At 41.6% G+C, this 13749-nt stretch overlaps 1 protein-coding gene across 1 annotated transcript in view; it reads right to left on the bottom strand.

Moving 5' to 3' along the window:
- Window positions 1-13749, bottom strand: part of CFAP61 (cilia and flagella associated protein 61) — a 242434-nt gene that overhangs the window by 136752 nt on the left and 91933 nt on the right. Inside the window, exons 13-14 of the mRNA XM_057703248.1 lie at window positions 3778-3904; window positions 1069-1146 (exon numbers count right to left, since the gene is read on the bottom strand). Of these exons, the coding sequence (XP_057559231.1) occupies window positions 1069-1146; window positions 3778-3904 (205 nt within the window). The remainder of the gene's footprint in view (window positions 1-1068; window positions 1147-3777; window positions 3905-13749) is intronic.

Below are 13749 nucleotides of genomic sequence, written 5' to 3'. Positions count from 1 at the left end.
ATACATAGCTGAATGAGAATTCAAGTGTGAGGGCAGATGAAAACCTGTATATATGTGTGGACTCAGAGATCCTCCCCCCTTCTTCCCTCTCTCCAAGAATTCTTAAAGATATATTGAGTGGAAAGAGAAATGAATCCAAGAACAAGGACAGTTTGAATACATGAAAGAAGTAATGTCACATGAACATCTCAATAAATGCCCAAACACGTTTAATAAAATTCAACACCCATACATAATAAAAGCTTTTAGTAAATTAGAAATAGGAGAGAAGTTCCTTAACTTGATAAAGGGTATCTTCCAGAAGCCATGTTCCCAGAAGGCAAGTCTCAATATTATCATTATCAGTTCTGACTAAATTGTTCTGTAAAATCTACATAGGCACAAATAAATTCATAGTAAGTATTACAAGGTTTATCTAGAAAATACCCAAGCAAAACCAAAGCATCTTACACAAAAAACACAAATAAGACTCCCCTACCAGATACCGAAGCATATGATAGTGCAACAGATATCAACAAATAAATCCATGAAACAGAATAGAGGGTAAAAATAGACACAGACACATGGAAATTTAATAATGTAAAGGTAGCATTTTAAATCAGTAGGGAAAGAATGGACTACTCAATAATAAATACTTTGGAATAATTGTGCATTGGGACAAAATAAAATTAGATGTCCACTTGACCACACACAGACACACACACACACACGATGCATGTAATTATGTGCAAGAAAGAATGTTGGAAGGGATAAATGCCTAACTCTCAATAGTGGTAATCCTTTGGGGAGAAAGCTGGGACGTTTTTTCGTGGTGGAAGGTTATTTGCATTTTTAGAACGTCAATGTTTTCATGTATTCTTTGTAATATTTTAAACATTTTGAACTGAAAAAAAAGAAATTGGAGACTTGAAAGGCCGCCCAGTGGGATGCAAGCAGATCTATAGCCTTCAGGAAAAGGAGACTTTCATACTAAACAAGTAAAAATGAAACCTGAAAACAGGCATTGTGTGTTAATTTCTGAGAGGGAAAGATGCGATCAAGGAATGTAATATCCGCTTCATGACTTACCATTTCATTTCTGATCACTGCAATGCCCACTACTTGTTCTGCAACTTCGGCTACAAATGCCTGCAGCGGTGTTCCATCCTGACAAGAGAATCAGATATTTAAGACCCTAAAAAATATTACTATTAGCCTTTCCGTAAGCTGTCAATAAAGGGTTTCAACCGTGATCACGTAAGGACAATGATAAAGCCACCACCCTATCACCACTTACCTCTGGGCCAGGTAATAGGTTACATGCCCTCTTTGTATGCATTTAACTCTCATTCCAACCCTCTGAGGTAAGTATTACCATTATAACTTTATTTATGAGAAAATAAGGCTTGGGAGGCTGCTTTACCAAGACCTCCAGCTCCTATGGGATAGATTCAAACCACATTCCTTTGAGAATCTGTTTTCTCAGCACAACGTCAGTGGTTCTCAAATATCGTCATCCCAGGAGCCCTGTGTCCTGAGGACACCATAGAGCTTTGGTTCATGTATGTAATGTCTACCACTATTTTCTGTGTTAGAAATTAAAACTGAGAAAATTTTGAAGTATTTTATTAACTTTTGTTGAATTTATTAATTAAAGCAATTTTTTTAATTTGGCAAAAATATTTAGAGAGAAGAGTAGCATTGTTTCCTATTTTTGCAAATCTCTTGAATATCTGACTTAATGGAAGACAGCTGGATTCTCATACCTGCTTCTGTATTCAATCTGTTGTAATATGTTATTTTCATTGAAATATATGCAAAAAAATCTGTCTTCACAAAGATACATAGTTGGAAAAGGAAGAAGTTTTTTAATAATATTTTCAGATATTATATTCATCTTTGATGCTTCACCAAAATTCAACATGTAGTAAGTAGTAGTTTCTTTTAGTCAAATAGTTTTTAAAAATTTTTATTAGAGTATAGTTGCTTTACAATATTATGTTAGTTTCTGCTGTACAGCAAAGTGAATCAGCTGTATGTATACACATATCCCTTCTTTTTTGGATTTCCTTCCCATTTAGGTCATCACAGAGCACTGAGTAGAGTTCCCTGTGCTATACAGCAGGTTCTATTTCAGATTACACATATAATATATGATATTTGTTTTCCTCTTTCTGACTTACAGATTAGTTGCCATGTGGATCTGAAACCGTATCAGTGAACTTTATATATCCTACTACATTAAAATTCACTGGTCTCTTTCGCACTTTGAATCTTTTACCTATGCATGATTGTGTAACATCATGTGCTGTCTATCTGGAAAATACACGTTCACCAAGCTTATGCGGATTTTCCAAATTTGACCTACTTCATTACAAAATATCAAAACATCGCATTTGATAATGTCACCACCAGTCTCATCAGAAAAAGTTTATTTAAGTTTTGGGAAGTTGTCAAGCTCGTGATGGCAGATACCGACTTGCTATAAGTCTAATATTTTCTTGAAAGCTTGGACTTTATCATGGCGGACACATGTTGTGAGTTGTTTTCTTGGAGTGACACTCTCTCCTCATTCATTTTTAAGAAAAATCTGCCAACTCCCCAGGACTGAATAACCATAATTTGTCTGCCAGCTCTTCTGTGATGATGGTGCTGCTACAGCCTGCATTTCAAACATCTGCAGAAGTGTTTTTCTTGAAAAAATCAACATACTTCAGTCTGCAGCCCAAGACCAGCTATGCGCTGGTCTCATTTTGCTACACAGAATACTGCGAATACATGTACTCAAGGGCTGAGACTTAGTAAGTTAATGTTTACACCTTCAAGGGAAACTGGCTTCCCTTTTTTTTTTTTTTTTTTGAATTTTAGTTAAATGTCTATGGAGATTGTTGCACTAGCAATTGTAAAAACAATACAGAGAGATTCCTTCTACACTTTGCCCAGTATTCTATAATGGTAACCTTCTGCAAAAACACCAGTATGATATGACAAGCAGGGAGCGCATATTGATGTGGTTGTGTGTGTGTGTGTGTGTGTGTGTATTCAGGTCAATTTCATCCCCTGTGTACCCTGTGTAGGTTCCTGTGTCCACCACAGGATAAAGAAGATGTGGTACAAATATACAGTGGAATATTACCTACTCTCCAATTAGGCCCAAGGAAACTTCAGGATTAAACCTACATAGGTCATAATGGTCCCAAAGCATGAGTCAAGATACTGAACAGTTCCAACACAAGGATCTCTTGGGTTACCCACTATACCACACCCATCTGTCCCATGCCCCACTCCCATCCCTAACCCTGGCTACAAATGGTCTGTTCTAAGAAGTTGTCATTTCAAAAATGTCATATAAGCAAAATCATATAGTATGTAACCTCTAGGGATTGGCTCATTTTTCCATTTAGCATAATTCTCTGGACATTCACCCAACTTGATGCATGCATCAACAGTGCATCCCTGAAGAGTATGGAGGTTCCTTAAAAAACCAAAAATAGAACTACCATATGATCCAGCAGTCCCACAGCTAGGCATATATCTGGAAAAGATGAAAACTCTAATTTGAAAAGATGCATGCACCCCAATGTTCATAGCAGCACTATTTACAGTAGCCATGACATGGAAGCAACCTAAATATCCATCAACAAATGAATGGATAAAGAAGATATGGTACAAATGTACAATGGAATATTACCTACTCTCCAATTAGACCCAAGGAAACTTCAGGATTGAACCTACATAGGTCACAATAGTCCCAAAGCATGAGGAAACGAAGCCATTCTGGTCACAGCAGGTACTTACAGGGTCCCTGCGAGCCTCATTGTATTGCTGTAAATCCTCCAGTATGCTTTTATGCAGCATGAGGGTGCTGACGAGATTTTCAACACCAGGAGTATCCGAGAGAGTGGCTAATCTTATTTTAATCGTCCTGGGTAAGGAGAGACACATTTTCCTTTTCAGGTTAAAGTACTAAAATATGTATTCCAACCACCCCCACCCCCCCAACATGGAGACAGAATTGTAACAGATCACACATAAAATAGTATCTGGTAAAATATTTTTATATAACATTGGGGTTTGATTAATTACAAAAGTAATTCTTCATTCTAGAAAACCTGGAAAACACACATTTAAAAAAGTGCAAACATTGTTGGTGGGAATGTAACTTGATCCAGCCACTATGGAATATGGTATGGAGATTCCTTAAAAAACTAAAAATAGAACTACCATATGACCCAACAATCCCACTACAGGGCATATACCCTGAGAAAACCATAATTCAAAAAGATACATGCACCCCAATGTTCACTGCAGCACTATTTACAATACCCAGGACACGGAAGCAACCTAAATGCCCATCAACAGATGAGTGGATAAAGAAGATGTGGCACATACATACAATGGAATATTACTCAGCCATAAAAAGGAATGAAATTGAGTTATTTGTAGTGAGGTGGATGGACCTAGAGTCTTCATACTGAGTGAAGTAAGTCAGAAAGAGAAAAACAAATACTGTATGCTAATGCATACATATGGAATCTCAAAAAATGGTACTGATGAACTCAGTGGTGGGGGAAGAATAAAGATGTAGATGTAGAGAACAGTCTTGAGGACACAGGGATCGGGGGAAAGGGAAGCTGGGACAAAGTGAGAGAGTAGCATTGACATATATACACTACCAAATGTAAAATAGATAGCTAGTGGGAAGCAGCTGCATAACACAGGGAGATCAGCTCAGTGCTTTCTGATGACCTAGAGGGGTGGGATATGGAGGGTGGGAGGGAGGCTCAAGAGGGAGGGGATATGCGGATATATGTATAAGTACAGCAGATTCACTTTGTTGTACAGTGGAAACTGGCACAACAGTGTAAAGCAATTACACTCCAATAAAAATCTGATAAAAAAATACTCTGAATAGTCAGAGTAGTTCCTCTTTTTAATGAAATCCTTAAGGCTAGAGTATCTGGAAAGTATGTCCAGAGTGGGATATTTCATCCCATTTAAATTTAATTAATTATAGAAATGTATAAATTAAAGAGTCATAATTCAAGTCAAAAAAAGTGCAAACATAAGTCAACTATACTTCAATAAAAAAGTTAATAATTTAAAAATAAAAATTTTTAAAGTGCAAAGAATAAGGTAAAAAAAAATCAGTGATTACGCAACTAACCAGACAACACAATGCCACACTTTAAATTCATTTAATTTAAAATGTTTGGCACCAGGATTTATGTCATTTTTACTTCGTATTTAAAGCCAAATTCTTCCCCCAGTTTCCAATGTTAAGAAGTTAGGAGATTATACGGAACCCAGGCTGGCTTCATGAGTCTTAAAATTCTTAATAATTTCATCTTTGATTTCATGTTCTTACATGAGGTCGAGTAGGACAATGGAACATGTCCTGGGCTTGCAGCCTTGGCTCACACATGGTACCCGCCCTGCACCAATGCCTGCAATGTGTTCTCCCCCATTGGTACCCTGCCCCGGGCACCTCCCCATCCCTGCCCTGTGACTGCTCCCACTCTCTGCCAGGGGTAACAACTGGGTTGCCTTGATGGAGGAAGCCCCACATTGAGCCATCCCCCTCCACCCTCACAGGTGTCCTGGACACAGGCCTGGGGAGAACTGGGGTCAGGCGTGTGCCCTGGGAGTCTCTAATCAGAGCAGGGTGGTGGCTGTCCCCTCCCAGGGCAGGCAGTGCCATGGTGTGTTCGGCTGGCAACTCAGTGTGGAGCCTTATTTATTTATTTATTTATTTATTTATTTACTGGCTGCGTTGGGTCTTCATTGCTGCACACGGGCTTTCTCTAGTTGCGGAGAGCAGGGGCTACTCTTCATTGTGGTGCTCCTCATTGCCATGGCTTCTCTTGTTGCAGAGCACGCGCTCTAGGCACGCGGGCTTCAGTAGTTGTGGCACATGGGCTCAATAGTTGTGGCTCACGGATTCTAGAGTGCAGGCTCAATACTTGTGGTGCATGGGCTTAGTTGCTCCTTGGCATCTGGGATCTTCCTGGCACAGGGATGAAACCTGTGTCCCCTGCATTGGCAGGCGATTCTTAACCACTGCGCCACCTAGGAAGTCCCTGCTCCTACTATTAATCAAGTGAAATCCTCTAATCTACTTAGCTTTCACTTGTAGTGAATATTTGTGCTTACATTTTAATGCATGCTTCCGTTCTATGCACAAAGCGGCATATTTGCCAAGAACAATCTACTAATCTATAATTAACTGATACAAAGATGACCAATTACTATCACCTTAATAATATAAATAGAATGAGCAATTTTTAAGTGAAAGATAAGAACTTGGTTCTGATATGGCCACTTTATGCCAAAATCTAGTTCAGATGAATTAAAGATATAAATGTAAGAAACAAGACCACAAAAGTACCAGGAAAATACCCAAGGGAATTAAGGCCATATGTTCATAGGAAACCTTGTTCATGAATGTTCGTAGCAACATTATCCATAATAGCCCCCAAAATGGAAAGACCCCAAATGTCCATCAATTTCTATCCACACACAGGAATATTATTCAGCTACAGAAGGGAATGAAGTACTGACACAGGCTACAGCAGGGATGAACCTGGAAAAGTGAAAGAAGCCACATATTGTTTAATCCCATTTATATGGAAGGCCCAGAATAGGCAAGTGTATAGAGACAGGATATAGATTAGCTGCTGGGGACTGGGGGTATGATGGGACAGGGGTGACAGCAGCATGGGAAAGGGGTATCCTTTGGGGTGATGAATTGTGAATGTACTAAAAACCACAGAAGTGTGAGTGGGTGAATTGTATGGTGTGAATTATACCTCAAAAAAACTGTTAACAAAATACACATATATACAATACCAAGGACAGAGGAAGGGAAAAGGACAGGGAATGGCATTGAATAGCCCCCAAAATAAGCTGGTGTGGCAAATAAATATCAGGTAAGTTAGACCCTAAGGCAAAAAGCATTATGAGCAAAAAAAAGTCTTTAACTATAGAAGTAAAATTTCACCAGGACAATATAACAATATCAAATCTGTAGCGCTCTAACAATACAATTTCAGAATACTGAATTTAAAAACTGACAACTATGACAAGAACATGACGAATTCCTCCATCATATTGCTAGAGTTTGAGACACTTCACTCACAAACCAGTATCGGGTAAAAAGATGTAAAATGCCATTGAAGATCTGGATAAAGTTAATCTAAAGGATCTTGCTTCTCCCAGATGAAGAAACCTGGCCCTCTATCCATCCTCTCACTATTATCACCCCGGAGCCTCCGGCAGCTGCCTGAGTCAATGGCTGCCCCATCCTTCCAGTGGTCCAGGACCAAACTCTCGGCTTCGTCTTGGCTTTCTTCCTCCAACACCTCACTTTCCAGCAGCACGAGCCGGCTCACCTGGAAAATGCACCCAGAACCCAACTGCTTCTCATGCCCTCAGCTGCTGGCCAGGCCGCCCAGGACCTCTTGCCTGGGCTGTTGCAGCAGCACCGTGATGGTTTCCACTATCCCACCTCTGCCCCCAGCAATCCATCCTCAACAAAGCAGGTAGAGTGAACAAAGCAGGCAGTGCTTATAAAACGCTAAGTCAGATCATAAGACAATTCTACTCAAATCCCAGTAAATGCAGGGTTTTTAACCTCTTTTATGACACAGACGCCTCTCAGAAAAGTGTTTTTAAATGCATAAAATAAGATATGTAGGATTACACTCTATGACGTCATTAAACAACATGATTCAGCAGTGATCTAATAATTTCCATACTTTTCTGTATAAATGAGCATAGGCCTTAAGTAATATTTAGAGATATCTGCAAATCCCACAATGTGACAGGATAGGAAAATACCTGTTTCAGTGGAAGAGAAAGTTACAGGTATTACTGATGCTATTGTGGTTCACTGCCTACTTTTACGATGGAAGGAAATGCTAGATTTTAATTAAGCCTTAATAAAAATAAAGATACGGTTTTGGGAGTTCTCTGGTGGCACAGTGGTTAAGAATCTGCCTGCCAATGCAGGGGACATGGGTTCAATCCCTGGTCCGGGAAGATCCCACATACTGCAGAGCAACTAAGCCCATGCACCACAACTACTGAGCCTGTGCTCTAGAGCCCATGCTCTGCAACAAGAGAAGCCCCTGCTTGCCACAACTGGAAAAAGCCTGCATGCAGCAATGAAGACCCAACACAGCCAAATAAATAAATTAATTAATAAAAAAAATACAATGGAAATTAATAAATTGAATTTTTTTAAAAGTTGCTGTTTTCTCCTGACTTCTCACCATGGACCAAGGTTAAGGTCCTCAGCAGTGATTCCCAAAGTCCTAGGATGGCTGAGTGCCTCTCCTCTGGGATCTCTCCTCTGACTTCCTACCTTCTGTTTACTTTGTTCATTGTTTTTCCCGTCTCACTAAAGTAAAACTTGATGAGGATAAGAACTTGGGTCTGTTTGCTCACTGCTGCCTCCCCTTGGCCAGACCAATGCCTGGCACATAGTAGGTGATCAAGCAACATCTGCTGAATGAGTGAATCATGCAGCTTGCATATAGACAGTCAGAGCGTTTCCCCCAGGCTTCTGTGAGTGACAAACACTACAACAGAATTATTAAGAGCTCTGGGGGAGCCACTGTGCTGGTCTTTGCTCTCTGGGATGTGGGCATCATCCCTCGCCCGCCCCCTCGCCTCCCCCAACCCTCCTCGCCCCCCCCACCCCCACCAGCCAGGCTCGCAGCTCAGACCACATCATGGTCTGCTCTGAAAGCCCAGGGCTCTTCCTCGTGCACAGCAGTGCTCACACATTCAATGGGATATGGGGCCATTTTACTGCCGAGTATCACAAAAACCCAAACGTTATTTCATTACTTTGTCCTTGAAAATCTACTGTCGAATAGGGGAAGCAACCATTTTGTGTTATATTGTGAAGCTCTCATCTCTGCTACTTATGTTTGCCAAAGAAGAAGGTTTCACAATTTTTATAGGTTCTAGACTTTCAGGGGAGGACTGGGCAGCAGCAGCAGCACGTCTGCGCCCTGCTCTAAGGCAATGCTGTCCAGTCCAGAGGCCACGAGCCACACGTGGCTGCTGAGCGTTGAAAGGTAGCAACTCTGGATCGAGACGTGCTGTCCATGCAAAATACCCACTGAATTCTTCAGGCTTGGCACCAAACGAGCGTGTAGACTATCGAATTGATACTTTTTTGTACTGATTATATTTCAAAGCAATATTTTGACTGCAAGGGGTTAGCTGATAAATACTGCAATTAGTTTTGCCTCTTTCTTTTGGATTTTTAGATTATTGTGGCTATTAGAACACTTAAAAAGCACATGCTATGTGGCTCGCTCCATAGTTCTGTTGGAAAAGATTGCTCTCCATTGCTTCCTCTTTGCCTCTGAGAGCTATTTTTCAATTGTCTTCTGCTCAGCTCGAAAAGCACAACATAGGTTTGCTCCACAGGTGACATTCTCACCAGGGCTCTGAGGCAAGTGGCCAGTGTGGATACGACCTGCTTACACATCAGGAGCCTGTTCTTCTGCCTTTACCTGGAATGAGATGATGGGGACCTGGGGCCGGCAAAAGGGAAAATGTGGCAACAGGTACGTGTCCTAATTGCTTTTATGTGGCCATTGACAGGAGCGCCCAGAAAAAGAGAGAAATGAATATGCATAAGTAACAGATCCTCAATTAAAATGCCTTAAAAATCAACAATTCAAGTGGCTTTATGGAGGATGACTCACTCAGTCAGTCCCAGATGCTGACTCAACATTCCCTGTGTGCTCAATGTGTTCGGGTGTTGGGAACCCACCCGGGTCCACAATGCCTGCCCTCGTGGAGCTGATCTACTATTGACTCCAGAACCATTTTCCAAGAAGTAACTCTCAGATCTCTTCAAGTTTTCAATGATGCAGGCGGTGACTTTCCTTGTAGTGCAATGGTTAAGAATCTGCCTGCCAATACAAGGGACACGGGTTTGAGCCCTGGTCCAGGAAGATCCCACATGCCACAGAGCAACTAAGCCCGTGTGCCACAAGTACTGAGCCTGCACTCTAGCGCCTTTGAGCCACAACTACTGAGCCTGCATGCTGCAACTACTGAAACCCGTGTGCCTAGAGCCCCTGCTCTGCAACAAGAGATGCTACTGCAATGAGAAGGCTGAGCACCATAATGGAGAACAGCCCCAACTCTCCGAAACTTTGAGAAAGACTGCACACAGCAACAAAGACCCAACACAGCCAATAAATAAAATAAATAAATAATAAATTTTTTTAAAAAAGAAAGAAATGGACAGGCAGTTATGCAGACCTCAGTCTGTGTTTTAGCCATAGAAAGCCCCTGGACAGATAAAATGACTTTAAAACTAACTTGTAAGGATGCTTAGTGTTTTATTTGCAACATGTGTGATCCTTAATTAAAATGAAATTTTTTTGAAATATATATGGATGTACTATACACATGCACACACCAAAAGGAGATTGCATTTATTGTCAAATTATCCAGCAGCTATCTTTATTTCTTGTCATATTTTCAAATAAACCATAAAGATTAAGAATACTCAATTGAGGGTTTACAAAATGATGCCAAGACCTTCTGTGGAATGAAATTTTAATGTGCTAAATAAATATCAGAATTGGGGCCTGGCAGAACTGAAACAGATGGTGGGCCACCAGATATACCTAAATATGGTCCTACTTGCATCTCTCCACAAGTTTGGAATGAGGAATTTCTGATCTTCATTCTTTCACTATAACCTCTACACTGGGCTCCTTCCTCTGTCCCATAACCAGGCGCAGAACCGGGAAGGAGACCACGCCCCCAGCCCTCCCCACCTGTTCCTCAGGTCTCCTTGCACAACCTTCCTGGAAGTGAACACATGCTCAGTTGCCAGGATGGTTTAGCTGTTCTTTCCTCAAGGGCTCACACGAGGTTCTAAAGCCACCTTGAATCAGAGAGGAGCTTCGCCGTCGCTGTCCTCACTCATCCACAGGGCTTCCTCCAGCCACAGGGGAAGCCAGTTCTCCTGAGGGGGGTCCTGCATGGGGCCCCCCTTGTTTCCTGACCCTTTCCTGTGGTCCTTCACCTCCCAGGTCACTCCTCTCTCACTCGTCCTCCCTCTGATATACTTGGATGCCTTGGAAAATGTCGCCTCTCCATGAAGAAATGATGTCGCCTTTGCCTACTGGTCCCTTCTTGGGTCTGGAAAGTTTTGCTTCACAAGAGTTTTCCTTTTCCTGCTTTTGGCAGACTCTGGCCTCAAAGGTCAGAATTTATAGTATTTAATCAGACTGCATGCATAACAAAATAGAAAACCATACATAAAAGTAGAAGGGAAGAGGGGCTTCTCTGGTGGTGCAGTGGTTAAGAATCCGCCTGCCAATGCAGGAGGCACGGATTTGATCCCTGGGCCGGGAAGATCCCACATGGCACAGAGCAAGTAAGCCCATGTGCCACAATTACTGAGCCCACGTGCTGCAACTACTGAGGCCTGCACACCTAGAGCCCATGCTCCGCAACATGAGAAGCCATTGCAAAGAACAGTAGCCCCCACTTGCCACAACTAGAGAAAGCCCATGCGCAGCAATGAAGACCCAATGCAGCCAAAAATAAAAATAAATAAAATAAAAAATAAATTTTTAAAAAAAAAATAGAAGGGAAGAGATTTAATAGTTAATTTTTCGACCCCAAGTTGAACAAATGAATGATTTTAGACACCTAGCAGTCTGTGTATGTCATCACTTGGCCTTGCAGAATATAGGGCAATTTTTTGATGCCAGTAAATTAAAACCAAATGATGGAAGGAAGAAAAAGTAATTTGAGTATTGCTGAATTCCAAAGGAGTGATCTATGTAATAGAAATATAAAATAATTCGACAGCCACTGGCATTTCAGTTTAAACTGAAAAACAAAAAAGTAATCAGAAAATAAAGTTTCTCTTGCCTTCTATTCAAGGAAGCTGATTTAAAGTGCCAGAAAGACTGATATCCCTAAAACACCCTCCGTGATGACATGAACCCAAAATAGGTATAACGGTGACGTGCTAGAAAAAGATGACAACCAGGCATGAGTGAGTCACCCACGGAAAAGCACAGAAAAGGAAAACACTGAGGGAAGGAACCATTTAAAAGGCAACTACCTAAGGGCATTTTTATTTGCTGAGCAAAGTTGACAACTGGTGGTTCAATTCAACTTAGCAGTCAATATTTATTCATAGAAAATTCTGGCACAAAAAATATCAGTCGGATGAGTAAGTTTGAAACATAGTCCCCCAAATTCAAAAAATAGCAAATTTTAGAAATATATGGTTTGGAAGGGCAGGAAGATGGAATGAGTGGTCAGTTTACCCAATGTGTACTCCACTCATGAATAAAGAAGAAGGAAAGCCAGTGTGATGGGGAAGGACGGGCAGCAGGAGGAAAAGGAAAAGGGTCCTTGTACCACATTCCAGCCTCAGGTTACATGTGGAAGCATTCCAGAGATCACTCGATGAAGTACAGTGTGAAAAAGCATTCAGTTTATGCACATTCCAAATCAGAGCTAACATAAATAGTGGGAAGCGTCCTCTCAAAGACCAGCAGCCACAAAGGAAACGAGAGGGGCCCTCGTGTGGCATCTGTGGACGGGAGAGGTGACATCGCTAACGACCGAGTGACTGATTTGTCCCCGTGCTCAGCAGCATGGCAGAGGGCAGGTGACAGACACAAATATAATTTCCCAAGGGAAGAGGAGTGCGATCAGGTGGGAGACCAGGACACGAGGTCATGAAATTTAGAGTAACCGAACTTAAAGGCACGAACAGCGCATCCCAAATGTCAAGAGAAGTGAAGCAAAAAATGGAAGGACACGATGTATTTTAAAGCCACGGCAGAAGCGTGGGTGTGGAGGGCTGTCCCCGGCTGTGCCCACGCGGCTGCGGTCGCCTCCTTCCCTCCGCACCCCAACTTCCCTCCACACCACCCTGCCCCCCACCTCTCATCCCGCTTCACAGCCACCCTCAGCAATGACACACTCTGCGTCTTCTCAGTGTCCCCTCTTTTTTAAAGTTTTTCTTCTTTTAATCCCCATTAAATATAAATCATATAAATGGTTATAACACAAATACCATAACTAAACAACACCAAGTATAGCAAGACAAAAGGCACAGTGTACATAGCCTTTGAACTTGAATATGCCTCTCTTTTGAATAGACCTGGCTCCATTCTCCATTTAAAACCCAAGTCCCAGGGTTTAAGCACAGTGTTACTGTAAAGAGCCCCCAGAATCCACTTGCCAGATGCTATACTCCACTCTAAGTCTTTTTTTTTTAAGGTTAGTTTTTTTTTTTTAATTAGGATATAGTTGCTTTACAATGTTGTGTTAGTTTCTGCCGTACAACAAAGTGAATCGGCTATATGTATACTTACATCCCCTCTGTCTAGGACCTCCCTCCCACCCCCTCATCCCACCCACCTAGGTCATCACAGAACAGCGAGCTGAGCTCCCTGTGCTATACAGCAGGTTCCCACTAGCTATCTATTTTACACATGGTAGTGTATATATGTCAATCCCAATCTCCCAATTCATCCCACACCCCCTTTCCTCCACCCCATGTCCACATGCCCGTTCTCTATGTCTACGTCTCTATTTCTGCCCTTCAAATAGGTTCATCTGTACCATTTTTCTAGATTCCATGTACATGTATTAATACATGAATTTACCTCTTTCTGACTCACTTCACTCTGTATGACGGTCTCTAGGTCCATCCATGTCTCTACAAATGTCCCAGTTTCATTGCTTTCTACAGCTCAG

Source organism: Hippopotamus amphibius, chromosome 12 (genome assembly GCF_030028045.1).
Source record: "Hippopotamus amphibius kiboko isolate mHipAmp2 chromosome 12, mHipAmp2.hap2, whole genome shotgun sequence".
Lineage (NCBI taxonomy): Eukaryota > Metazoa > Chordata > Mammalia > Artiodactyla > Hippopotamidae > Hippopotamus > Hippopotamus amphibius.
This window is presented reverse-complemented; position numbering and strand designations above follow the sequence as displayed.